At 45.2% G+C, this 25,120-nt stretch overlaps 1 protein-coding gene across 2 annotated transcripts in view; it reads right to left on the bottom strand.

Moving 5' to 3' along the window:
* The window catches only part of LOC106593436 (multiple epidermal growth factor-like domains protein 11), a 386,429-nt gene that overhangs the window by 231,528 nt on the left and 129,781 nt on the right, over positions 1 to 25,120 (bottom strand). For both annotated transcript variants that reach the window (XM_082969798.1, XM_082969799.1), the window contains exon 6: positions 4,926 to 5,018. In XM_082969798.1, the coding sequence (XP_082825924.1) occupies positions 4,926 to 5,018 (93 nt within the window). The remainder of the gene's footprint in view (positions 1 to 4,925; positions 5,019 to 25,120) is intronic.

The raw sequence follows: 25,120 nt of genomic DNA, 5'->3' as shown, positions 1-25,120 counted from the left end.
CCCATGTCAACTAATGGAGTTCTAGAACACCTTCATATCAGATGTCCGGCCTGGTAGCTAACGGTTGTCCATTCAAATAAACCCAAAAACCTTTAGTGTAAATGTTTGTGTGTGTGTGTGTGTGTGTGTGTGTGTGTGTGTGTGTGTGTGTGTGTGTGTGTGTGTGTGTGTGTGTGTGTGTGTGTGTGTGTGTGTGTGTGTATTGATTTTCATACATGTTATGGTCTGTGTGTGTGTGTGAGCTTGACAGTGACCTGGTTAAAACAGTGACATAAGAGAGAGTGGTTCCTCCTTACGGACCAGACAGCCTGGCAGCTTGTGTTCTCCGTCTGTTCTGAACCAGAAGCAGACAGTAAGCCTTAACCAGGCCGCTATGTGATCTATTATTGAGGGGTGATTAACGTCCACAGGCTACAGATACAAAGGAGGAAAGCAGGTTGGACTGGAGACTTGGCTCTCAGTTCACGGTTTTACTGCAGAACGCTCATGAAAAATGAAAACCATTGGGCCACTACCCGATATGGTAATCTGGAACTTCAAAACAGTTTGATCTCTATCTGGTACTTCCTTATATCATGTAGACAGCAGTCTGTCATATCATTCTCCTGTCCCTTTTGAACTTCCTCAAACATCTCCTGTAGCATTTATTCTCCTCCTCCTCCTCTTCCTTCTCCTCCTCTGCTTCTTCCTCATCCTCCTCCTCCTCCTCTTCTTTCTCCTTCTCCTCCTCCTCCTCTTCCTTCTCCTCCTCTGATTCTTCCTCATCCTCCTCCTCTTCTTTCTCCTCCTCCTCCTTCTCCTCCTCCTCCTCCTGCTCCTCTGCTTCTTCCTCCTCCTCCTCTTTCTCTTTCTCCTCCTCTGCTTCTTCCTCATCCTCCTCCTCTTCTTTCTCCTCCTCCTCCTTCTCCTCCTCCTCCTCCTGCTCCTCTGCTTCTTCCTCCTCCTTCTCCTCCTCCTCCTCCTCCTCTGCTTCTTCCTCAGCCTCCTCCTCCTTCTTCTCCTCCTCCTCTGCTTCTTCCTCATCCTCCTCCTCCTCCTTCTCCTCCTCCTCCTCCTGCTCCTCTGCTTCTTCCTCCTCCTCCTCTTTCTCTTTCTCCTCCTCTTCCTTCTCCTCCTCTGCTTCTTCCTCATCCTCCTCCTCTTCTTTCTCCTCCTCCTCCTTCTCCTCCTCCTCCTCCTGCTCCTCTGCTTCTTCCTCCTCCTTCTCCTCCTCCTCCTCCTCCTCTGCTTCTTCCTCAGCCTCCTCCTCCTTCTTCTCCTCCTCCTCCTCCTCTGCTTCTTCCTCATCCTCCTCCTCCTCCTTCTCCTCCCCCTCCTCATCCTCCTTAGTGTCTTCTCTTCTGAAGCGGATTATGGTGATTGGCAAACCAACAAAGTGTTTCATGATTTCCAGCAGTCCTCCTGGACTAGGGAATGAAGACAGGGGACACTTCCATTCTAGAGCTAATCTAGTTACCATGTCACTCCAGGGACAATCCCATATTCCCTTTTACCCCTATCCTCACACTTTCACACACACACACACACACACACACACACACACACACACACACACACACACACACACACACCACACACACACACACACACACACACACACACACACACACACACTCAGAGGGAATAACATATCACTAGTCATTAGCAGTGTTACTCCCTTCATGTTGTGGTGTAGGCTGTCCTCATCATCAGCAGCCCATTCTGTGGAACCCCACCGATGGACCAACACCTCATTTCCCCAGCAGCACAATCAGTGTGTGTGTGTGTGTGTGTGTGTGTGTGTGTGTGTGTGTGTGTGTGTGTGTGTGTGTGTGTGTGTGTGTGTGTGTGTGTGTGTGTGTGTGTGTGTGCGTGTGTGTGTGTGTGTGTGTGTGTGTATATACATGTCAATGAAACACTCCTACAGTAATCACTTTCACTGTGGTAACTTTGCAGCAAATATGTTTTTCCTGGGAAATGACTAACGACAAATGCTTCTGTAATCAGCTGAGCAGGCTGAATCCATCACATGTTAGATTACATTACTCTGTAATCAGCTGAGCAGGCTGAATCCATCACATGTCAGATTACATTACTCTGTAATCAGCTGAGCAGGCTGAATCCATCACATGTTAGATTACATTACTCTGTAATCAGCTGAGCAGGCTGAATCCATCACATGTCAGATTACATTACTCTGTAATCAGCTGAGCAGGCTGAATCCATCACATGTTAGATTACATTACTCTGTAATCAGCTGAGCAGGCTGAATCCATCACATGTCAGATTACATTACTCTGTAATCAGCTGAGCAGGCTGAATCCATCACATGTTAGATTACATTACTCTGTAATCAGCTGAGCAGGCTGAATCCATCACATGTTAGATTACATTACTCTGTAATCAGCTGAGCAGGCTGAATCCATCACATGTCAGATTACTTTACTCTGTAATCAGCTGAGCAGGCTGAATCCATCACATGTTAGATTACTTTACTCTGTAATCAGCTGAGCAGGCTGAATCCATCACATGTCAGATTACTTTACTCTGTAATCAGCTGAGCAGGCTGAATCCATCACATGTTAGATTACATTACTCTGTAATCAGCTGAGCAGGCTGAATCCATCACATGTTAGATTACATTACTCTGTAATCAGCTGAGCAGGCTGAATCCATCACATGTTAGATTACATTACTCTGTAATCAGCTGAGCAGGCTGAATCCATCACATGTTAGATTACATTACTCTGTAATCAGCTGAGCAGGCTGAATCCATCACATGTTAGATTACATTACTCTGTAATCAGCTGAGCATCCTGAATCCATCACATGTTAGATTACATTACTCTGAAGGGACTAAGACAGACGAAACATGTTGGGTCAGGTACAATACAGGTGAACTACTGTAGAATGAGTCTGTCATAAGACATCACAAATCAGAGATGACCAGGTGAACTACTGTAGAATGAGTCTGTCATAAGACATCAGAAATCAGAGATGACCAGGTGTCGGATAGAAAAGTGGCAGGGGAAGATTCTGCTCCACTAATGAACTGGGGTTGGAGAGAGAGAGAGGAGAGATAGAGAGGAGAAGGAAAGAGAGAAAGGAGAGATAGAGAGGAGAAAGAAAGAGAGAGACATCCCTATTTATTACAGAGAAAGGGACAGTTAGACAGACACTCTGTTTACCTCTATGTCCACTTCCCTCCCTCTCTCTGCACTCCTTTAACTGAATCAATACAGACCAGTCAATATCTCCCTTCCTCCCTCCTGACCACAGCACCTCTATTCTATTATAACAGATGGTAGATTGACCTAACTTCCTCCCTCCTGACCACAGCACCTCTATTCTATTATAACTGATGGTAGATTGACCTAACTTCCTCCCTCCTGACCACAGCACCTCTATTCTATTATAACTGATGGTAGATTGACCTAACTTCCTCCCTCCTGACCACAGCACCTCTATTATATTATAACTGATGGTAGATTGACCTAACTTCCTCCCTCCTGACCACAGCACCTCTATTATATTAAACTGATGGTAGATTGACCTAACTTCCTCCCTCCTGACCACAGCACCTGTATTATATTATAACTGATGGTAGATTGACCTAACTTCCTCCCTCCTGACCACAGCACCTCTATTCTATTATAACTGATGGTAGATTGACCTAACTTCCTCCCCCCTGACCACAGCACCTCTATTATATTATAACTGATGGTAGATTGACCTAACTTCCTCCCTCCTGACCACAGCACCTCTATTATATTATAACTGATGGTAGATTGACCTAGCTTCCTCCCTCCTGACCACAGCACCTCTATTATATTAAACTGATGGTAGAATGACCTAACTTCCTCCCTCCTGACCACAGCACCTCTATTATATTATAACTGATGGTAGATTGACCTAACTTCCTCCCTCCTGACCACAGCACCTCTATTATATTATAACTGATGGTAGATTGACCTAACTTCCTCCCTCCTGACCACAGCACCTCTATTCTATTATAACTGATGGTAGATTGACCTAACTTCCTCCCTCCTGACCACAGCACCTCTATTCTATTATAACTGATGGTAGATTGACCTAACTTCCTCCCTCCTGACCACAGCACCTCTATTATATTAAACTGATGGTAGATTGACCTAACTTCCTCCCTCCTGACCACAGCACCTCTATTATATTATAACTGATGGTAGATTGACCTAACGTCCTCCCTCCTGACCACAGCACCTCTATTATATTATAACTGATGGTAGATTGACCTAACTCCCGCCCTCCTGACCACAGCACCTCTATTCTATTATAACTGATGGTAGATTGACCTAACTCCCTCCCTCCTGACCACAGCACCTCTATTCTATTATAACTGATGGTAGATTGACCTAACTTCCTCCCCCCTGACCAGAGCACCTCTATTATATTATAACTGATGGTAGATTGACCTAACTTCCTCCCTCCTGACCACAGCACCTCTATTCTATTATAACTGATGGTAGATTGACCTAACTCCCTCCCTCCTGACCACAGCACCTCTATTCTATTATAACTGATGGTAGATTGACCTAACTTCCTCCCTCCTGACCACAGCACCTCTATTATATTATAACTGATGGTAGATTGACCTAACGTCCTCCCTCCTGACCACAGCACCTCTATTCTATTAAACTGATGGTAGATTGACATCCTGCTCTGCCGACTGCCTTGGTCTCTCAGTCATAAAGAGGTAAACCACAGAGACTAGAGGAGTGCAATAACTCAGAAGGTCATAGTGCTGCAGGATCTGTTTGACTTGACAGAGTGTGTGTGTGTGTGTGTGTGTGTGTGTGTGTGTGTGTGTGTGTGTGTGTGTGTGTGTGTGTGTGTGTGTGTGTGTGTGTGTGTGTGTGTGTGTGTGTGTGTGTGTGTGTGTGTGTGTGTGTGTGTTACAGCAGACTCACCACTAGAACAGTCCACTCCTCCCCAGCCTGGTTCACACTGACACGTATCAGGAGACACACACCGACCATGGGCACATTCTACTGAACACTGAGCTGTACGGGGGAGAGGAGAGGTGTTACACACACAGAAATACACACACAAATCGACCATGGGCACATTCTACTGAACACTGAGCTGTACGGGGGAGAGGAGAGGTGTTACACACACAGAAATACACACACACACTGACCATGGGCACATTCTACTGAACACTGAGCTGTACGGGGGAGAGGAGAGGTGTTACACACACAGAAATACACACACACACCGACCATGGGCACATTCTACTGAACACTGAGCTGTATAACTCCTTACATGTCAGGGCTGGTTAACCTACAGTACTATATATACAGTATATAGCTATACATCACATTGTGTTAAAATCTCATTGAGGAATTAGTTTGAGGGAGAAGGGGAGCAGGAAATGATAGAAGAACACGAGGAGAAAAAGCGAAAGTGGCAGAGAGAGTGGTGGATGGCAGAGAGAGAAGGAGAGAGAAAGAGAGAGAAAGAGAAAAAGAGGAGAGAGAAAGAGAGAGAATGAGAGAGGAGAGAGGAAGATAGAGGAGAGAGAAAGAGAGAGAAATTAAGAAAGAGAGAAAGAGAAAGATATAGCAGAGAGAGTGAAAGAGAGCGATAGAGAGAGAAAGAGAAAGAGAGATAGCGAGAGAGAGAGAGAAAGAGAGAGATAGAGAGAGAAAGAGAGATGAAGAGATAGATAGAGAAAGAGAGAAAGAGAGAAAGAGAGAGATAGAGATATAGAGAGAAAGAGAGCAATGTAATTGACTCTAACCACCTCTGGGAAAATGGGAAAACACTAAACAAACAACAACACGAGGAGTTATCTGTCCAACACGGAGATGTATGGATAAACCACTTCTCCAATCTTTTTGTCCCTATAACAAAGAACAAACAGCAAAAAAATATACATGATCAAATACAAATCTTACAATCAGCTATTAAAGACTACCGGAACCCACTGGATTCTCCAATTACATTGAATGAACTGCAGGACAAAACACAAACCCTCCAACCCAAAAAGACCTGTGGTGTTGATGGTATCCTCAATGAAATGATCAAATATACAGACCACAAATTCCAATTGGCTATACTAAAACTCTTTAATATCATCCACTGCTCTGGCATCTTCCCCAATATTTGGAACCAAGGACTGATCACCCCAATGTACAAAAGTGGAGACAAATTTGACCCCAATAACTACCGTGGGATATACGTCAACAGCAACCTTGAGAAAAAACCTCTGCATTATCATTAACAGCAGACTAGTGAAAACAATGTACTAAGTAAATTACCGTACAACAGACCACGTATTCACCCTGCACAACCTAATTGACAAACAAACAAACCAAAACAAAGGCAAAATTCTCTCATGCTTTGTTGATTTCAAAAAAGCCTTTGACTCAATTTGGCATGAGGGTCTGCTATATAAATTAATGGAAAGTAGTGTTGGGGGAAAAACATATGGCATTATAAAATCCATGTACACAAACAAGTGTGCGGTTAAAGTTGGCAAAAAGCACACACATTTCATTCCACAGGGCCGTGGTGTGAGACAGGGATGCAGCTTAAGCTGGGGCTCCCGAGTGGCGCAGCGGTCTAAGACACTGCATCTCAGTGCTAGAGGCGTCACTACAGACCCTGGTTGGATTCCAGGCTGTATCACAGCGGTCTAAGGCACTGCCTCTCAGTGCTAGAGGCGTCACTACAGACCCTGGTTGGATTCCAGGCTGTATCACAGCGGTCTAAGGCACTGCATCTCAGTGCTAGAGGCGTCACTACAGACTCTGGTTGGATTCCAGGCTGTATCACAGCGGTCTAAGGCACTGCATCTCAGTGCTAGAGGCGTCACTACAGACCCTGGTTGGATTCCAGGCTGTATCACAGCGGTCTAAGGCACTGCATCTCAGTGCTAGAGGCGTCAGTACAGACCCTGGTTGGATTCCAGGCTGTATCACAGCGGTCTAAGACACTGCATCTCAGTGCTAGAGGCGTCACTACAGACCCTGGTTGGATTCCAGGCTGTATCACAGCGGTCTAAGACACTGCATCTCAGTGCTAGAGGCGTCACTACAGACCCTGGTTGGATTCCAGGCTGTATCACACCGGTCTAAGACACTGCATCTCAGTGCTAGAGGCGTCACTACAGACCCTGGTTGGATTCCAGGCTGTATCACAGCGGTCTAAGACACTGCATCTCAGTGCTAGAGGCGTCACTACAGACCCTGGTTGGATTCCAGGCTGTATCACAGCGGTCTAAGACAGCGGTCTAAGACACTGCATCTCAGTGCTAGAGTGCTAGAGGCGTCACTACAGACCCTGGTTGGATTCCAGGCTGTATTAGTGCTAAATACGGCTGCTAGAATCCTGACTAGAACCAAAAAATTTGATCATATTACTCCAGTGTTAGCCTCCCTACACTGGCTTCCTGTTAAGGCAAGGGCTGATTTCAAGGTTTTACTGCTAACCTACAAAGCATTACATGGGCTTGCTCCTACCTATCTTTCCGATTTGGTCCTGCCGTACATACCTACACGTACGCTACGGTCACAAGACGCAGGCCTCCTAATTGTCCCTAGAATTTCTAAGCAAACGGCTGGAGGTAGGGCTTTCTCCTATAGAGCTCCATTTTTATGGAATGGTCTGCCTACCAATGTGAGAGACGCAGACTCAGTCTCAACCTTTAAGTCTTTACTGAAGACTTATCTCTTCAGTAGGTCCTATGATTAAGTATAGTCTGGCCCAGGAGTGTGAAGGTGAACGGAAAGGCTGGAGCAACGAACCGCCCTTGCTGTCTCTGCCTTGCCGGTTCCCCTCTTTCCACTGGGATTCTCTGCCTCTAACCCTTTTACAGAGGCTGAGTCACTGGCCTACTGGTGTTCTTCCATGCCGTCCATGGGAGGGGTGCGTCACTTGAGTGGGTTGAGTCACTGACGTGGTCTTCCTGTCTGGGTTGGCGCCCCCCCCCCCCCCTTGGGTTGTGCCATGGCGGAGATCGTTGTGGGCTATACTCGGCCTTGTCTTAGGACGGTAAGTTGGTGGTTGGAGACATCCCTCTAGTGGTGTGGGGGCTGTGCTTTGGCAAAGTGGGTGGGGTTATATCCTGCCTGTTTGGCCCTGTCCGGGGGTATCATCGGATGGGGCCACAGTGTCTTCTGATCCCTCCTGTCTCAGCCTCCAGTATTTATGCTGCAGTAGTTTATGTGTCGGGGGGCTAGGGTCAGTCTGTTACATCTGGAGTATTTCTCTTGTCTTATCCGGTGTCCTGTGTGTATTTAAATATGCTCTCTCTAATTCTCTCTTTCTCTCTTTCTGTCTTTCTCTCGGAGGACCTGAGCCCTAGGACCATGCCTCAGGACTACCTGGTATGATGACTCCTTGCTGTCCCCAGTCCACCTGGCCGTGCTGCTGCTCCAGTTTCAACTGTTCTGCCTGTGGCTATGGAACCCTGACCTATTCACCGGACGTGCTTGTTGCACCCTCGACAACTACTATGATTATTATTATTTGACCATGCTGGTCATTTATGAACATTTTAACATTTTAACATTTTGACCATGTTCTGTTATAATATCCACCCTGCACAGCCAGAAGAGGACTGGCCACCCCTCATAGCCTGGTTCCTCTCTAGGTTTCTTCCTAGGTTTTTGGCCTTTCTAGGGAGTTTTTCCTAGGGAGTTTTTCCTAGCCACCGTGCTTCTTTCACATGCTTTGCTTGCTGTTTGGGGTTTTAGGCTGGGTTTCTGTACAGCACTTTGAGAATATCAGCTGATGTACGAAGGGCTATATAAAAATAAATTTGAAAATTTGATTTGATATCACAGCGGTCTAAGACACTGCATCTCAGTGCTAGAGGCGTCACTACAGACCCTGGTTGGATTCCAGGCTGTATCACAGCGGTCTAAGACACTGCATCTCAGTGCTAGAGGCGTCACTACAGACCCTGGTTGGATTCCAGGCTGTATCACAGCGGTCTAAGACACTGCATCTCAGTGCTAGAGGCGTCACTACAGACCCTGGTTGGATTCCAGGATGTATCACAACCGGCCGTGATTGGGAGTCCCATAAGGCGGTGCACAATTGGCCCAGCGTCGTCCGGGTTAGGGTTTGGCCGGGGTAGGACGACATTGTAAATAAGAATTTGTTCTTAACTGACTTGCCTAGTTAAATAAAGGTTAAATTAAAAAAAATAATACAAACTAAGCCCCACCCTCTTCAACATATATATCAACCAATTGGCGAGGACACTAGAACAGTCTGCCGCACCCGGCCTCACCCTACTAGAATCTGAAGTCAAATGTCTACTGTTTGCTGATGATCTGGTGCTTCTGTCCCCAGCCAAGGAGGGCCTACAGCAGCACCTAGGTGTTCTGCACAGATTCTGTCAGACCTGGGCCCTGACAGTAAGACAAAAATAATGGTGTTCCAAAAAAGGTCCAGTCGCCAGGACCACAAATACAAATTCCATCTAGACACCGTTGCCCTAGAGCACACAAAAAACTATACATACCTCGACCTAAACATCAGCGCCACAGGTAACTTCCACAAAGCTGTGAACGATCTGAGAGACAAGGCAAGAAGGGCCTTCTATGACATCACACACACACACTCAGACACACACACAAACTCAGACAAACAAACACACTCAGACACACACTCAGACACACACACACACACACACACACACACACACACACACACACACACACACACACACACACACACACACACACACACACACACACACACACACACACACACACACACACACACACACCTCAGACTCACACACACCACACACAGACACACAACACACACACACACTCAGACACACACACACACACACTCAGACACACACACACACACACACTCAGACACACACACACACTCAGACACACACACACACACTCAGAAACACACAAGCTCTCAATCAAAGAATAAAAAGAGCTCTCCTTAAAAGAGTTATCAAAAAGCGACTTCCCTCTGAACACCACATGGATCAAAACCAGTAACTAGAGGGGGATGTCTGTAGCCTCCATCAAACAGATCCCGTTCCTCCCCCTCTGCTGTCCTCCAACGACATCCAAACAGATCCCGTTTCCTTCCCCTCTGCTGTCCTCCAACGACATCCAAACAGATCCCGTTTCCTCTCCCTCTGCTGTCCTCCAACGACATCCAAACAGATCCCGTTTCCTCCCCCTCTGCTGTCCTCCAACGACATCCAAACAGATCCCGTTTCCTTCCCCTCTGCTGTCCTCCAACGACATCCAAACAGATCCCGTTTCCTCTCCCTCTGCTGTCCTCCAACGACATCCAAACAGATCCCGTTTCCTCCCCCTCTGCTGTCCTCCAACGACATCCAAACAGATCCCGTTTCCTCTCCCTCTGCTGTCCTCCAACGACATCCAAACAGATCCCGTTTCCTTCCCCTCTGCTGTCCTCCAACGACATCCAAACAGATCCCGTTTCCTCCCCCTCTGCTGTCCTCCAACGACATCCAAACAGATCCCGTTTCCTTCCCCTCTGCTGTCCTCCAACGACAGCCAAACAGATCCCGTTTCCTCCCCCTCTGCTATCCTCCAACGACATCCAAACAGATCCCGTTTCCTTCCCCTCTGCTGTCCTCCAACGACATCCAAACAGATCCCGTTTCCTCCCCCTCTGCTGTCCTCCAACGACATCCAAACAGATCCCGTTTCCTTCCCCTCTGCTGTCTTCCAACGACATCCAAACAGATCCCATTTCCTTCCCCTCTGCTATCCTCCAACGACATCCAAACAGATCCCGTTTCCTCCTCCTCTGCTGTCCTCCAACGACATCCAAACAGATCCCGTTTCCTCCTCCTCTGCTGTCCTCCAACGACATCCAAACAGATCCCGTTTCCTCCTCCTCTGCTGTCCTCCAACGACATCCAAACAGATCCCGTTTCCTCCTCCTCTGCTGTCCTCCAACGACATCCAAACAGATCCCGTTTCCTCCCCCTCTGCTGTCCTCCAACGACATCCAAACAGATCCCGTTTCCTCCCCCTCTGCTGTCCTCCAACGACATCCAAACAGATCCCGTTTCCTTCCCCTCTGCTGTCCTCCAACGACATCCAAACAGATCCCGTTTCCTCCTCCTCTGCTGTCCTCCAACGACATCCAAACAGATCCCGTTTCCTCCTCCTCTGCTGTCCTCCAACGACATCCAAACAGATCCCGTTTCCTCCTCCTCTGCTGTCCTCCAACGACATCCAAACAGATCCCGTTTCCTCCCCCTCTGCTGTCCTCCAACGACATCCAAACAGATCCCGTTTCCTTCCCCTCTGCTGTCCTCCAACGACATCCAAACAGATCCCGTTTCCTCCTCCTCTGCTGTCCTCCAACGACATCCAAACAGATCCCGTTTCCTCCTCCTCTGCTGTCCTCCAACGACATCCAAACAGATCCCGTTTCCTACTCCTCTGCTGTCCTCCAACGACATCCAAACAGATCCCGTTTCCTCCCCCTCTGCTGTCCTCCAACGACATCCAAACAGATCCTGTTTCCTCCCCCTCTGCTGTCCTCCAACGACATCCAAACAGATCCCGTTTCCTTCCCCTCTGCTGTCCTCCAACGACGTCCAAACAGATCCCGTTTCCTTCCCCTCTGCTGTCCTCCAACGACATCCAAACAGATCCCGTTTCCTCCCCCTTTGCTGTCCTCCAACGACATCCATTTAAAAAGTTGAATAAACCATTGAAGTGTTTTAAAACACGCCGCAACAAAGCGTTGAAAGTTGAGTTGGCGAGGGGGGGGGGGGAATCTAAAGACTGAAAATCCTTTTAAAAAAGTCTCATCATCTTTCCTACTCATTAAAAGTGAAATGTAAAATATACACTTTGGATTAGAGCTTCTTGGCTTTATTAAATATCCCCTCTAACTGGTGTGGGAGCATGTATGAGTGGTGTGTGGTATTAATATTGTATATCAACCCTCTAGGAGGTATCTTAGATAGGTCTGGCTGTGATATCTGACAGTAGCAGCGTGGGGTATTGAACACTTCCATCATACTGTAGATTACATAGAAAAGCATCACAGGACAGAACATCAATGGTTCACTGGTTAAAGCATCATGCAACCTTTTCCCTTGACTGTGGAACTGCTGCAGACATGCACTTGATCATGCGTATGTTATGCATACATGTGTGTACTCAAACTCGTATAAAACACTCAGTCTAAAACCATACATCTCACATACACTCCATATGGCTCTCTCTCTCTCTCTCGCTCATAAACACACACAAATCCCAAATACATTTGAATATAGACTTCAATAAAGAGTAAAGTAGCCGAGTCATTTCAGCAGTATCTAAGCCTCCTGGTCCTGGAACAGAACAGGACTGAAACAAGATGGATAATTACAGAAAGCCAAGGGCACGCTCCAACACTCAGACATCATTTACAAACCCAGCATGTGTTTAGTGAGTCCGCCAGATCAGAGGCTGTAGGGACAACCAGGGATGTTCTCTTGACAAGTGTGAATTAGACCATTTCTTGTCCTGCTAGGATTCAAAATGTAACGAGTACTTTTGGATGTCAGGGAAAATGGTTGGAGTAAAAAGTACATCATTTTTATTGGGAATGTAGTGAAGTAAAAGTAAAAGTTGTCAGTAATATATATAGTCAAGTAAAGTACAGATACCCTAAAAAACGACTTAAGTAGTACTTTAAAGTACTTTACACCACTGCATAGGGGAAGACACAGATAGAGAGAGAGAGAGAGAGAGAGAGACAGAGAGACAGAGAGAGAGAGAGAGAGAGAGAGAGACAGAGAGAGAGAGAGACAGAGAGACAGAGACACAGAGAGAGAGAGAGAGACAGAGAGAGAGAGAGAGACAGAGAGAGAGAGAGAGAGAGAGAGAGACAGAGAGACAGAGAGAGAGAGAGAGAGAGAGAGAGAGTCTGCTTAAAAAGAAAGAATCAAAATAAACAAAATCATGAACCAATCAAAGGACTCATATTTACAACACCGGAAAAATGAAAGAAAATCTAAAAGCCGACCAAATTGCTATCTGGCCCTAAACAGAGAATATGAATTGGCTGATTATCTCTACTCTGTCAGAGATACGAAGCAGAGACAGATCCTTACCAAGTACAGGCTGACAGAGAGAGACAGAGTCATATCCTTACCAAGTACAGGCTGAGTGACCACCAATTGGCAATAGAAACCGTCCGACATAAAAAGACATGGCTACCCAAAGAGGAGCGTGTATGTGGTCACTGCACGACAGGGGAGGTAGAAACAGAGATGCACTTTCTCCTTTACTGTGACAAATATTCCTCACCAAGAGATTCATTATTCACAGAAATTGCTACATTTATTCCAAATTGTATCTTATTAAACCCAGAGGAAAAACAATAAATACTCATGGACGAAGGAGCAACGGCTCCTCTTCCAGCCAAATATGTATTTGCCTGCCATTGCCTGAGGGACACTGTATGATAACATCTGCATAGTAAACAGTAACTTAATTATTATTAGTATTATAGTTATTAATATTATTGTCATTATTATTCCAAATGGTAGTGGTACGCATAGTAGGGGTGATAGTAATGGAATTAGTTTAGTGATGGTAGTGGTGATGGTAGTGGTGATGGTAGTGGTACGCATAGTAGGGGTGATAGTAATGGAATTAGTTTAGTGATGGTAGTGGTGATGGTAGTGGTGATGGTAGTGGTACACATAGTAGGGGTGATAGTAATGGTATTAGTTTAGTGATGGTAGTGGTGATGGTAGTGGTGATGGTAGTGGTACACATAGTAGGGGTGATAGTAATGGTATTAGTTTAGTGATGGTAGTGGTGATGGTAGTGGTGATGGTAGTGGTACACATAGTAGGGGTGATAGTAATGGTATTAGTTTAGTGATGGTAGTGGTGATGGTAGTGGTGATGGTAGTGGTACACATAGTAGGGGTGATAGTAATGGTATTAGTTTAGTGATGGTAGTGGTGATGGTAGTGGTGATGGTAGTGGTGATGGTAGTGGTGATGGTAGTGCTAATTATAACTTAGTTATAGTTTAAGAAGGTAGAGATATTAGAGGTAGAAATGATACTAGTGGTAATGGTAGAGATATTAGAGGAAGAAATGATACTAGTGGTAATGGTAGTAGAGATATTAGAGGTAGAAATGATACTAGTGGTAATGGTAGTAGTAGAGATATTAGAGGTAGAAATGATACTAGTGGTAATGGTAGTAGTAGAGATATTAGAAGTAGAAATGATACTAGTGGTAATGGTTGTATATTAGAGGAAGAAATGATACTAGTGGTAATGGTAGTAGAGATATTAGAGGTAGAAATTATACTAGTGGTAATGGTAGTAGAGATATTAGAGGTAGAAATGATACTAGTGGTAATGATAGAGATATTAGAGGTAGAAATGATACTAGTGGTAATGATAGAGATATTAGAGGTAGAAATGATACTAGTGGTAATGGTAGTAGAGATATTAGAGGTAGAAACGATACTAGTGGTAATGGTAGTAGAGATATTAGAGGTAGAAATTATACTAGTGGTAATGGTAGTAGTAGAGATATTAGAGGTAGAAATTATACTAGTGGTAATGGTAGTAGTAGAGATATTAGAGGTAGAAACGATACTAGTGGTAATGGCAGTAGAGATATTAGAGGTACAAACGATACTAGTGGTAATGGTAGAGATATTAGAGGTAGAAATGATACTTGTGGTAATGGTAGTAGAGATATTAGAGGTAGAAACTATACTAGTGGTAATGGTAGTAGTAGAGATATTAGAGGTAGAAATGATACTAGTGGTAATGGTAGAGATATTAGAGGTAGAAATGATACTAGTGGTAATGGTAGTAGAGATATTAGAGGTAGAAACGATACTAGTGGTAATGGTAGAGATATTAGAGGTAGAAACGATACTAGTGGTAATGCTAGTAGAGATATTAGAGGTAGAAACAATACTAGTGGTAATGGTAGTAGAGATATTAGAGATAGAAATGATACTAGTGGTAATGGTAGTAGAGATATTAGAGGTAGAAACGATACTAGTGGTAATGGCAGTAGAGATATTAGAGGTACAAACGATACTAGTGGTAATGGTAGAGATATTAGAGGTAGAAATGATACTAGTGGTAATGGTAGTAGTAGAGATATTAGAGGTAGAAATTATACTAGTGGTAATGGTAGAGATATTAGAGATATAAATTATACTAGTGGTAATGGTAGTAGTAGAGATATTAGAGGTAGAAATGATGCGAGTGGTAATGGTAGAGATATTAGAGGTAGAAATGATACTAGTGGTAATGGTAGAGATATTAGAGGTAGAAATGATACTAGTGGTAATGGTAGTAGAGATATTAGAGGTAGAAACGATACTTGTGGTAATGGTAGTAGAGATATTAGAGGTATAAATGATACTAGTGGTAATGGTAGTAGAGATATTAGAGGTAGAAATGATACTTGTGGTAATGGAAGTAGAGATATTAGAGGTAGAAATGATACTAGTGGTAATGGTAGTAGTAGAGATATTAGAGGTAGAAATGATACTAGTGGTAATGGTAGTAGTAGAGGTATTAGAGGTAGAAACGATACTAGTGGTAATGGTAGTAGAGATATTAGAGGTAGAAATGATACTAGTGGTAATGGAAGTAGAGATATTAGAGGTAGAAATGATACTTGTGGTAATGGTAGTAGAGATATTAGCGGTAGAAATGATACTAGTGGTAATGGTAGTAGAGATATTACAGGTAGAAACAATACTAGTGGTAATGGTAGAGATATTAGAGGTAGAAATTATACTAGTGGTAATGGTAGTAGAGTTATTAGAGGTAGAAACGATACTAGTGGTAATGGTAGTAGAGATATTAGAGGTAGAAATGATACTAGTGGTAATGGTAGTAGAGATATTAGAGGTAGAAATGATACTAGTGGTAGTGGTAGTAGTAGAGATATTAGAGGTAGAAATGATACGAGTGGTAATGGTAGAGATATTAGAGGTAGAAATGATACTAGTGGTAATGGTAGAGATATTAGAGGTAGAAATGATACTAGTGGTTATGGTAGTAGAGATATTAGAGGTAGAAATGATACTAGTGGTAATGGAAGTAGAGATATTAGAGGTAGAAATTATACTAGTGGTAATGGTAGTAGAGATATTAGAGGTAGAAATGATACTAGTGGTAATGGAAGTAGAGATATTAGAGGTATAAATTATACTAGTGGTAATGGTAATAGTAGAGATATTAGAGGTAGAAATTAGACTAGTGGTAATGGTAGAGATATTAGAGGTAGAAATGATACTAGTGGTAATGGTAGAGATATTAGAGGTAGAAATGATACTAGTGGTAATGGTAGTAGAGTTATTAGAGGTAGAAATTATACTAGTGGTAATGGTAGTATAGATATTAGAGGTAGAAATGATACTAGTGGTAATGGTAGTAGTTTCTAAAACTGTTTGAATGGTGTCTGTGAGTATAACAGAACTCATATGGCAGGCCAAAACCTGAGAAGATTCCATACAGGAAGTGCCCTGTCTGACAATTTGTTGTCCTTCTGTTGCATCTCTATCGACATTACAGCATCTGTGCTGTAACGTGACACTTTCGAAGGCTTCTATTGGCTCTCTAAAGCCGCCAGAAAGTGGAATGGGGTGTCTGCTGTCTCTGGGCAAAGTATAGGAGCAGAGTTTGTAAGTGGTCAGCCTGGGGACAGTGAGACTGGAGATGCGCTGTCACGAGAACTCGCCATGTTTTTCTTTCAGTCTTTGAATGAATACAACGTTGCCCGATTGGAATATTATCGCTATTTTACGAGAAAAATAGCATAAAAATTGATTTTAAACAGCGTTTGACATGCTTCTCAGTACGGTAATGGAATATTTTGAGATTTTTTGTCACGAAATGCGCTCGCGCGTTACCCTTCGGATAGTGACCTGAACGCACGAACAAAACGAAGGTATTTGGATATAACTATGGATTATTTGGAACCAAAACAACATTTGTTGTTGAAGTAGAAGTCCTGGGAGTGCATTCTGACGAAGAACAGCAAAGGTAATCCAATTTTTCTAATAGTAATTCTGAGTTTAGGTGACCCCGAAGTTGGCGGATGTCAAAATAGCTAGCCGTGATGGCCGAGCTATGTACTCAGAATATTGCAAAATGTGCTTTCGCCGAAAAGCTATTTTAAAATCGGACATAGCGATTGCATAAAAGAGTTCTGTATCTATAATTCTTAAAATAATTGTTATGTATTTTGTCAATGTTTATCATGAATAATTTAGTAAATTCACCGGAAGTTTTCGGTGGGTATGCTAGTTCTGAACATCACATGCTAATGTAAAAAGCTGGTTTTTGATATAAATATGAACTTGATTGAACAAAACATGCATGTATTGTATAACATAATGTCCTAGGAGTGTCATCTGATGAAGATCATCAAAGGTTAGTGCTGCATTTAGCTGTGGTTTGGGTTTATGTGACATATATGCTTGCTTGGAAAATGGTTGTGTGATTATTTGTGTCTATGTACTCTCCTAACATAATCTAATGTTTTGTTTTTGCTGTAAAGCCTTTTTGAAATCGGACAATGTGGTTAGATTAACGAGAGTCTTATCTTTAAAATGGTGTAAAATAGTTGATTGTTTGAGAAAATTGAATTGTGGTATTTTAGTTGGTTTTGTATTTCGCGCCGTGCGATGCCATTGGCTGTTGGCTGTCCTCAACAGGTTAAAGGGCTTGTAAGTAAGCATTTCACAGTAAGATCTACACCTGTTGTATTCGGCGCATGTGACAATTAACATTTTGATTTGATTTTGATTTGAATTAACCACAAGCAACAAGACTTGATGATGATCAAATCAAATTGTTATTGGTCACATACACATGGTTAGCAGATGTTAATGCGAGTGTAGAGAAATGCTTGTGCTTCTAGTTCCGACAGTGCAGTAATATCTAACACGTAATCTAACAATTCCCCAACAACTACCTAATACACACAATCTAAAGGGATGAAATAAGAATACGTACATGTAAATATATGGATGAGCGGTGGCCGAACGGCATAGGCAAGGTGCAATAGATGGTATAAAATACAGTATATACATATGATTTGAGTAATGTAAGATATGTAAACATTATTAAAGTGGCATTATTTAAAGTGGCATTGTTTAAAGTGGCCAGTGATTGGGTCTCAGTGTAGGCAGTGATGAGTTAGTGATGGCTGTTTAACAGTCTGATGGCTTTGAGATAGAAGCTGTTTTTCAGTTTCTCGGTCCCAGCTTTGATGCACCTGTACTGACCTCGCCTTCTGGATGATAGCGGTGTGAACAGGCAGTGGCTCGGGTGGTTGTTGTCCTTGATGATCTTTTTGGCCTTCCTGTGACATCGGGTGCCATAGATGTCATGGAGGGCAGGGAGTTTGCCCCCGGTGATGCGTTGTGCAGACCTCACTACCCTCTGGAGAGCCTTGTGGTTGAGGGCGGTGCAGTTGCCATACCAGGCTGTGATACAGCCCGACAGGATGCTCTCGATTGTGCCTCCGGACTGGGGAGCGTCGCTGGAGCCTCTGGACTGGGGAGCGTCGCTGGAGGCTCCGGACTGGGGAGCGTCGCTGGAGGCTCCGGACTGGGGAGCGACGCTGGAGGTTCCGGACTGGGGAGCGCCGCTGGAGCCTCTGGACTGGGGAGCGTCGCTGGAGGCTCCGGACTGGGGAGCGTCGCTGGAGGCTCCGGACTGGGGAGCGTCGCTGGAGGCTCCGGACTGGGGAGCGACGCTGGAGGTTCCGGACTGGGGAGCGTCGCTGGAGCCTCTGGACTGGGGAGCGTCGCTGGAGGCTCCGGACTGGGGAGCGTCGCTGGAGGCTCCGGACTGGGGAGCGACGCTGGAGGTTCCGGACTGGGGAGCGCCGCTGGAGGCTCCGGACTGGGGAGCGTCGCTGGAGGTTCCGGACTGGGGAGCGCCGCTGGAGGCTCGGACTGGGGAGCGTCGCTGGAGGCTCCGGACTGGGGAGCGTCGCTGGAGGCTCCGGACTGGGGAGCGTCGCTGGAGGCTCCGTACTGTTGAGCGTCGCTGGAGGCTCTGGACTGAGGAGTGTCGCCGGAGGCTCCGGACTGGGAAGCGTCATTATAGGTTCCGGACTAGGGACCGTTGCTGCAGGCTCCATGCCATGGATCATCTCTACAGGCTCCGGGCCATGGATCATTCCTACAGGCTCCGGGCCATGGATCATTCCTACAGGCTTCTTTCCATGGATAATCCCTACATGCTTCTTGCCATGGATTATCTCTACAGGCTCCGGGCCATGGATTACCTCTGGAGGCTTCGTGCCATGGAACATCCCTACAGGCTCCGGGCCATGGATCATCTCTAAAGGCTTTGGACCATAGATTATCACTGGAGGCTTTTCTCGTGGAGCTGGAACAGGTCTCACCGGACTGGAGAGACGCACTGAGGACCGGGTGCACAGAGCAGGCACCTGACGTACTGGGCTATGGAGGCGCACTGGAGGGAGAGTGTGAGGAGCAGGCACAGGACGTACTGGGCTATGGATGCGCACTGGAGGGAGAGTGCGAGAGGCAGGCACATGCTCACCACAATAAGCACGGGAGTTGGCTCAGGTCTCACACCTGGCCCCGCCAAACTACCCGTGTGCCCCCCCCAAAAAATGTTTAGGGCTGCCTCTCGTTCGGCCCCGGTAGGCTACGATACCTGTCTATTACCTGGCTCCAAGTCCAGTTTCTCCTTTCGATCTTTCGATCCAATCCTCATTAGACCAGGTATCCATCGCTGCCCGGGCACGCCGCTTGATCCAATCGTGGTGGGTAGTTCTGTAACATGGGTCGTCTAAAGGAGATCAAGGCTCAGCGTGTATAGTGCTCATATTTACTTTTTTAATGAAACACGTAACAAAAACAACAAACGACCACCAACAGTTCCGTCAGGTAAAATATACAAAACGGAAAACAACTACCCACAAAACACAATAGAAAAAAACAACTTAAATATGATCTCCAATTAGAGACAACGCGAACCAGCTGCCTCTAATTGGATTTCATCCCAAAACTCCAACATAGAAATAGAAAAACAAGAACTAAACATAGAAACGAAAAACATAGAATGCTCACCCATATCACACCCTGACCTAACTAAACAGAGAAAAAACAGCTCTCTTAGGTCAGAGCGTGACACCTATCAGAAGAGGAAACCTCTAACCCCCAGTCTCCTATCAGAAGAGGAAACCTCTAACCCTAACCTCCAGTCTCCTATCAGAAGAAGAAACCTCTAACCTCCAGTCTCCTATCAGAAGAAGAAACCTCTAACCTCCAGTCTCCTACCAGAAGAGGAAATCTCTAACCTCTAACCCCCAGTCTCCTATCAGAAGAGGAAACCTCTAACCTCCAGTCTCGTATCAGAAGAGGAAACCTCTAACCTCCAGTCTCCTATCAGAAGAGGAAACCTCTAACCTCCAGTCTCCTATCAGAAGAGGAAACCTCTAACCTCCAGTCTCCTATCAGAAGAAGAAACCTCTAACCTCCAGTCTCCTATCAGAAGAGGAAACCTCTAACCCCCAGTCTCCTATCAGAAGAAGAAACCTCTAACCTCCAGTCTCCTATCAGAAGAGGAAACCTCTAACGTCCAGTCTCCTACCAGAAGAAGAAACCTCTAACCTCCAGTCTCCAATCAGAAGAGGAAACCTCTAACCTCCAGTCTCGTACCAGAAGAGGAAACCTCTAACCTCCAGTCTCCTATCAGAAGAAGAAACCTCTAATCTCCAGTCTCCTATCAGAAGAGGAAACCTCTAACCTCCAGTCTCCTACCAGAAGAGGAAACCTCTAACCTCTAACCTCCAGTCTCCTATCAGAAGAGGAAACCTCTAACCCCCAGTCTCCTATCAGAAGAGGAAACCTCTAACCTCCAGTCTCCTATCAGAAGAGGAACCTCTAACCTCCAGTCTCCTACCAGAAGAGGAAACCTCTAACCCCCAGTCTCCTATCAGAAGAGGAAACCTCTAACCCCCAGTCTCCTATCAGAAGAGGAAACCTCTAACCTCCAGTCTCCTATCAGAAGAGGAAATCTCTAACCTCTAACCCCCAGTCTCCTATCAGAAGAGGAAACCTCTAACCTCCAGTCTCCTATCAGAAGAGGAAACCTCTAACCACCAGTCTCCTATCAGAAGAGTAAACCTCTAACCCCCAGTCTCCTATCAGAAGAGGAAACCTCTAACCTCTAACCTCCAGTCTCCTATCAGAAGAGGAAACCTCTAACCCCCAGTCTCCTATCAGAAGAGGAAACCTCTAACCTCCAGTCTCCTATCAGAAGAGGAAACCTCTAACCACCAGTCTCCTATCAGAAGAGGAAACCTCTAACCCCCAGTCTCCTATCAGAAGAGGAACCCTCTAACCTCCAGTCTCCTATCAGAAGAGGAAACCTCTAACCTCCAGTCTCCTATCAGAAGAGGAAACCTCTAACCCTAACCTCCAGTCTCCTATCAGAAGAGGAAACCTCTAACCTCTAACCCCCAGTCTCCTATCAGAAGAGGAAACCTATAACCTCCAGTCTCCTATCAGAAGAGGAAACCTCTAACCCCCAGTCTCCTATCAGAAGAGGAAACCTCTAACCTCTAACCCCCAGTCTCCTATCAGAAGAGGAAACCTCTAACCTCTAACCTCCAGTCTCCTATCAGAAGAAGAAACCTCTAACCTCCAGTCTCCTATCAGAAGAGGAAACCTCTAACCTCTAACCTCCAGTCTCCTATCAGAAGAGGAAACCTCTAACCCCCAGTCTCCTATCAGAAGAGGAAACCTCTAACCCCCAGTCTCCTATCAGAAGAGGAAACCTCTAACCTCTAATCTCCAGTCTCCTATCAGAAGAGGAAACCTCTAACCACCAGTCTCCTATCAGAAGAGGAAACCTCTAACCTCCAGTCTCCTATCAGAAGAGGAAACCTCTAACCTCCAGTCTCCTATCAGAAGAGGAAACCTCTAACCCTAACCTCCAGTCTCCTATCAGAAGAGGAAACCTCTAACCACCAGTCTCCTATCAGAAGAGGAAACCTCTAACCCCCAGTCTCCTATCAGAAGAGGAAACCTCTAACCACCAGTCTCCTATCAGAAGAGGAAACCTCTAACCCCCAGTCTCCTATCAGAAGAGGAAACCTCTAACCTCCAGTCTCCTATCAGAAGAGGAAACCTCTAACCTCCAGTCTCCTATCAGAAGAGGAAACCTCTAACCCCCAGTCTCCTACCAGAAGAAGAAACCTCTAACCTCCAGTCTCCTATCAGAAGAGGAAACCTCTAACGTCCAGTCTCCTATCAGAAGAGGAAACCTCTAACCCTAACCCCCAGTCTCCTACCAGAAGAAGAAACCTCTAACCTCCAGTCTCCTATCAGAAGAGGAAACCTCTAACCCCCAGTCTCCTATCAGAAGAAGAAACCTCTAATCTCCAGTCTCCTATCAGAAGAGGAAACCTCTAACCCCCAGTCTCCTATCAGAAGAGGAAACCTCTAACCTCCAGTCTCCTATCAGAAGAGGAAACCTCTAACCTCCAGTCTCCTATCAGAAGAGGAAACCTCTAACCTCTAACCCCCAGTCTCCTATCAGAAGAGGAAACCTATAACCCTAACCTCCAGTCTCCTATCAGAAGAGTAAACCTCTAACCCCCAGTCTCCTATCAGAAGAGGAAACCTCTAACCTCTAACCTCCAGCCTCCTATCAGAAGAAGAAACCTCTAACCTCCAGTCTCCTATCAGAAGAGGAAATCTCTAACCTCTAACCCCCAGTCTCCTATCAGAAGAGGAAACCTCTAACCTCCAGTCTCCTATCAGAAGAGGAAACCTCTAACCTCTAACCCCCAGTCTCCTATCAGAAGAAGAAACCTCTAACCTCCAGTCTCCTATCAGAAGAGGAAACCTCTAACCCCCAGTCTCCTATCAGAAGAGGAAACCTCTAACCCCCAGTCTCCTATCAGAAGAGGAAACCTCTAACCCCCAGTCTCCTATCAGAAGAGGAAACCTCTAACCCCCAGTCTCCTATCAGAAGAGGAAACCTCTAACCTCCAGTCTCCTATCAGAAGAGGAAACCTCTAACCCCCAGTCTCCTATCAGAAGAGGAAACCTCTAACCCCCAGTCTCCTATCAGAAGAGGAAACCTCTAACCTCCAGTCTCCTATCAGAAGAGGAAACCTCTAACCTCCAGGCTCCTATCAGAAGAGGAAACCTCTAACCTCCAGTCTCCTACCAGAAGAGGAAACCTCTAACCCCCAGTCTCCTATCAGAAGAGGAAACCTCTAACCTCCAGTCTCCTATCAGAAGAGGAAACCTCTAACCTCTAACCCCCAGTCTCCTATCAGAAGAGGAAACCTCTAACCCCCAGTCTCCTATCAGAAGAGGAAACCTCTAACCTCCAGTCTCCTATCAGAAGAGGAAACCTCTAACCTCCAGTCTCCTATCAGAAGAGGAAACCTCTAACCTCCAGTCTCCTATCAGAAGAGGAAACCTCTAACCTCCAGTCTCCTATCAGAAGAGGAAACCTCTAACCTCCAGTCTCCTATCAGAAGAGGAAACCTTTCCATTAGTCCATGGTGGTTAGAGTCTAGTACAATAAAATACCTGTCCACCGCACTTAACATTACAGCCCCCACACCCCAGCACACACACACACAATCAATCACATGTATTTATAAAGCCCTTTTTACATCAGCTGATGACACAAAGTGCTATACAGAAACCCAGCCTAAAACCCCAAACAGCAAGCAATGAAACACACACACACACACACACACACACACACACACACACACACACACACACACACACACAAACACTTACATGCACACACACGCACGTACCCTTCACCCTCACTCCCCTACACACAGCCAATAACATCTGCTCCTGTTTGTCTCCCTCGACCCCCAGGGGACCGACTCACACTCCAGGAGGAACCGGTCTTTAAAAAAGCTTTTTTTACAAGCAGAAACAAAACAACCTCTAATCACGGCCCTCCCGGGCCGATCTCTCTCTCCTCTCATTCATTCCTCTATTGCTTTATGACCTGAGAGAACAAACACTGTCTCATTCAGTTTAGTCTGTAGACTGGATCATCCATGTCTGTTAGTTAACGGCTGGATCTAAGATCAAGGAGACACCAGGGCCGTGTCCCAGCTGGCACCCTATTCCTTATGTAGAGTACTACGGTCTATAGTACTACCACTATATAGGGAATAGGGCTCTGGTCTATAGTAATACCACTATATAGGGAATAGGGCTCTGGTCTATAGTAGTACCACTATATAGGGAATAGGGCTCTGGTCTATAGTAGTACCACTATATAGGGAATAGGGCTCTGGTCTATAGTAGTACCACTATATAGGGAATAGGGCTCTGGTCTATAGTAGTGTACTATATAGGGAATAGGGCTCTGGTCTATAGTAGTACCACTATATAGGGAATAGGGCTCTGGTCTATAGTAGTGGACTATATAGGGAATAGGGCTCTGGTCTATAGTAGTACCACTATATAGCGAATAGGGCTCTGGTCTATAGTAGTACCACTATATAGGGAATAGGGCTCTGGTCTATAGTAGTGGACTATATAGGGAATAGGGCTCTGGTCTAAAGTAGTGGACTATATAGGGAATAGGGCTCTGGTCTATAGTAGTACCACTATATAGGGAATAGGACTCTGGTCTATAGTAGTGGACTATATAGGGAATAGGGCTCCATTCAGCTTTGGGTGGAGAGAGAATGTTAGACAGGTTGTTTTCAAGATGTACTTATATCTCTAATAGAGATGTACAGTAGAGCATTGGAGATTTTGAGTTAGTTTTGACACAATGAAAATAATGGTGTAATTATTAGAAAACGTGATAAAAGCCAATGTATTGAAATGATTAACATGCATTTAATTGTGACGTTAGACTTAAAATGAATAAATCACTAATGACTAATGACTTAGAATCTATACTATACTTAAAAAGTTAAGTGACAGAAAGGAGAGGCTAAAGATATCCTTCAATCAACTTCCTCTGTTTATTTCTAATACACTCTATACTCTCTCCTCCCTCTCGGGGCGTTTGAGATGAACTCGCTTCAATACGAGGCTTCGATGATTCATCTGTCAAAGAAATCCTCAGCCGTATTGTTAGTTAAAGAACCC

This window comes from Salmo salar, chromosome 26 (genome assembly GCF_965601325.2).
Source record: "Salmo salar chromosome 26, fSalSal1, whole genome shotgun sequence".
Lineage (NCBI taxonomy): Eukaryota > Metazoa > Chordata > Actinopteri > Salmoniformes > Salmonidae > Salmo > Salmo salar.
This window is presented reverse-complemented; position numbering and strand designations above follow the sequence as displayed.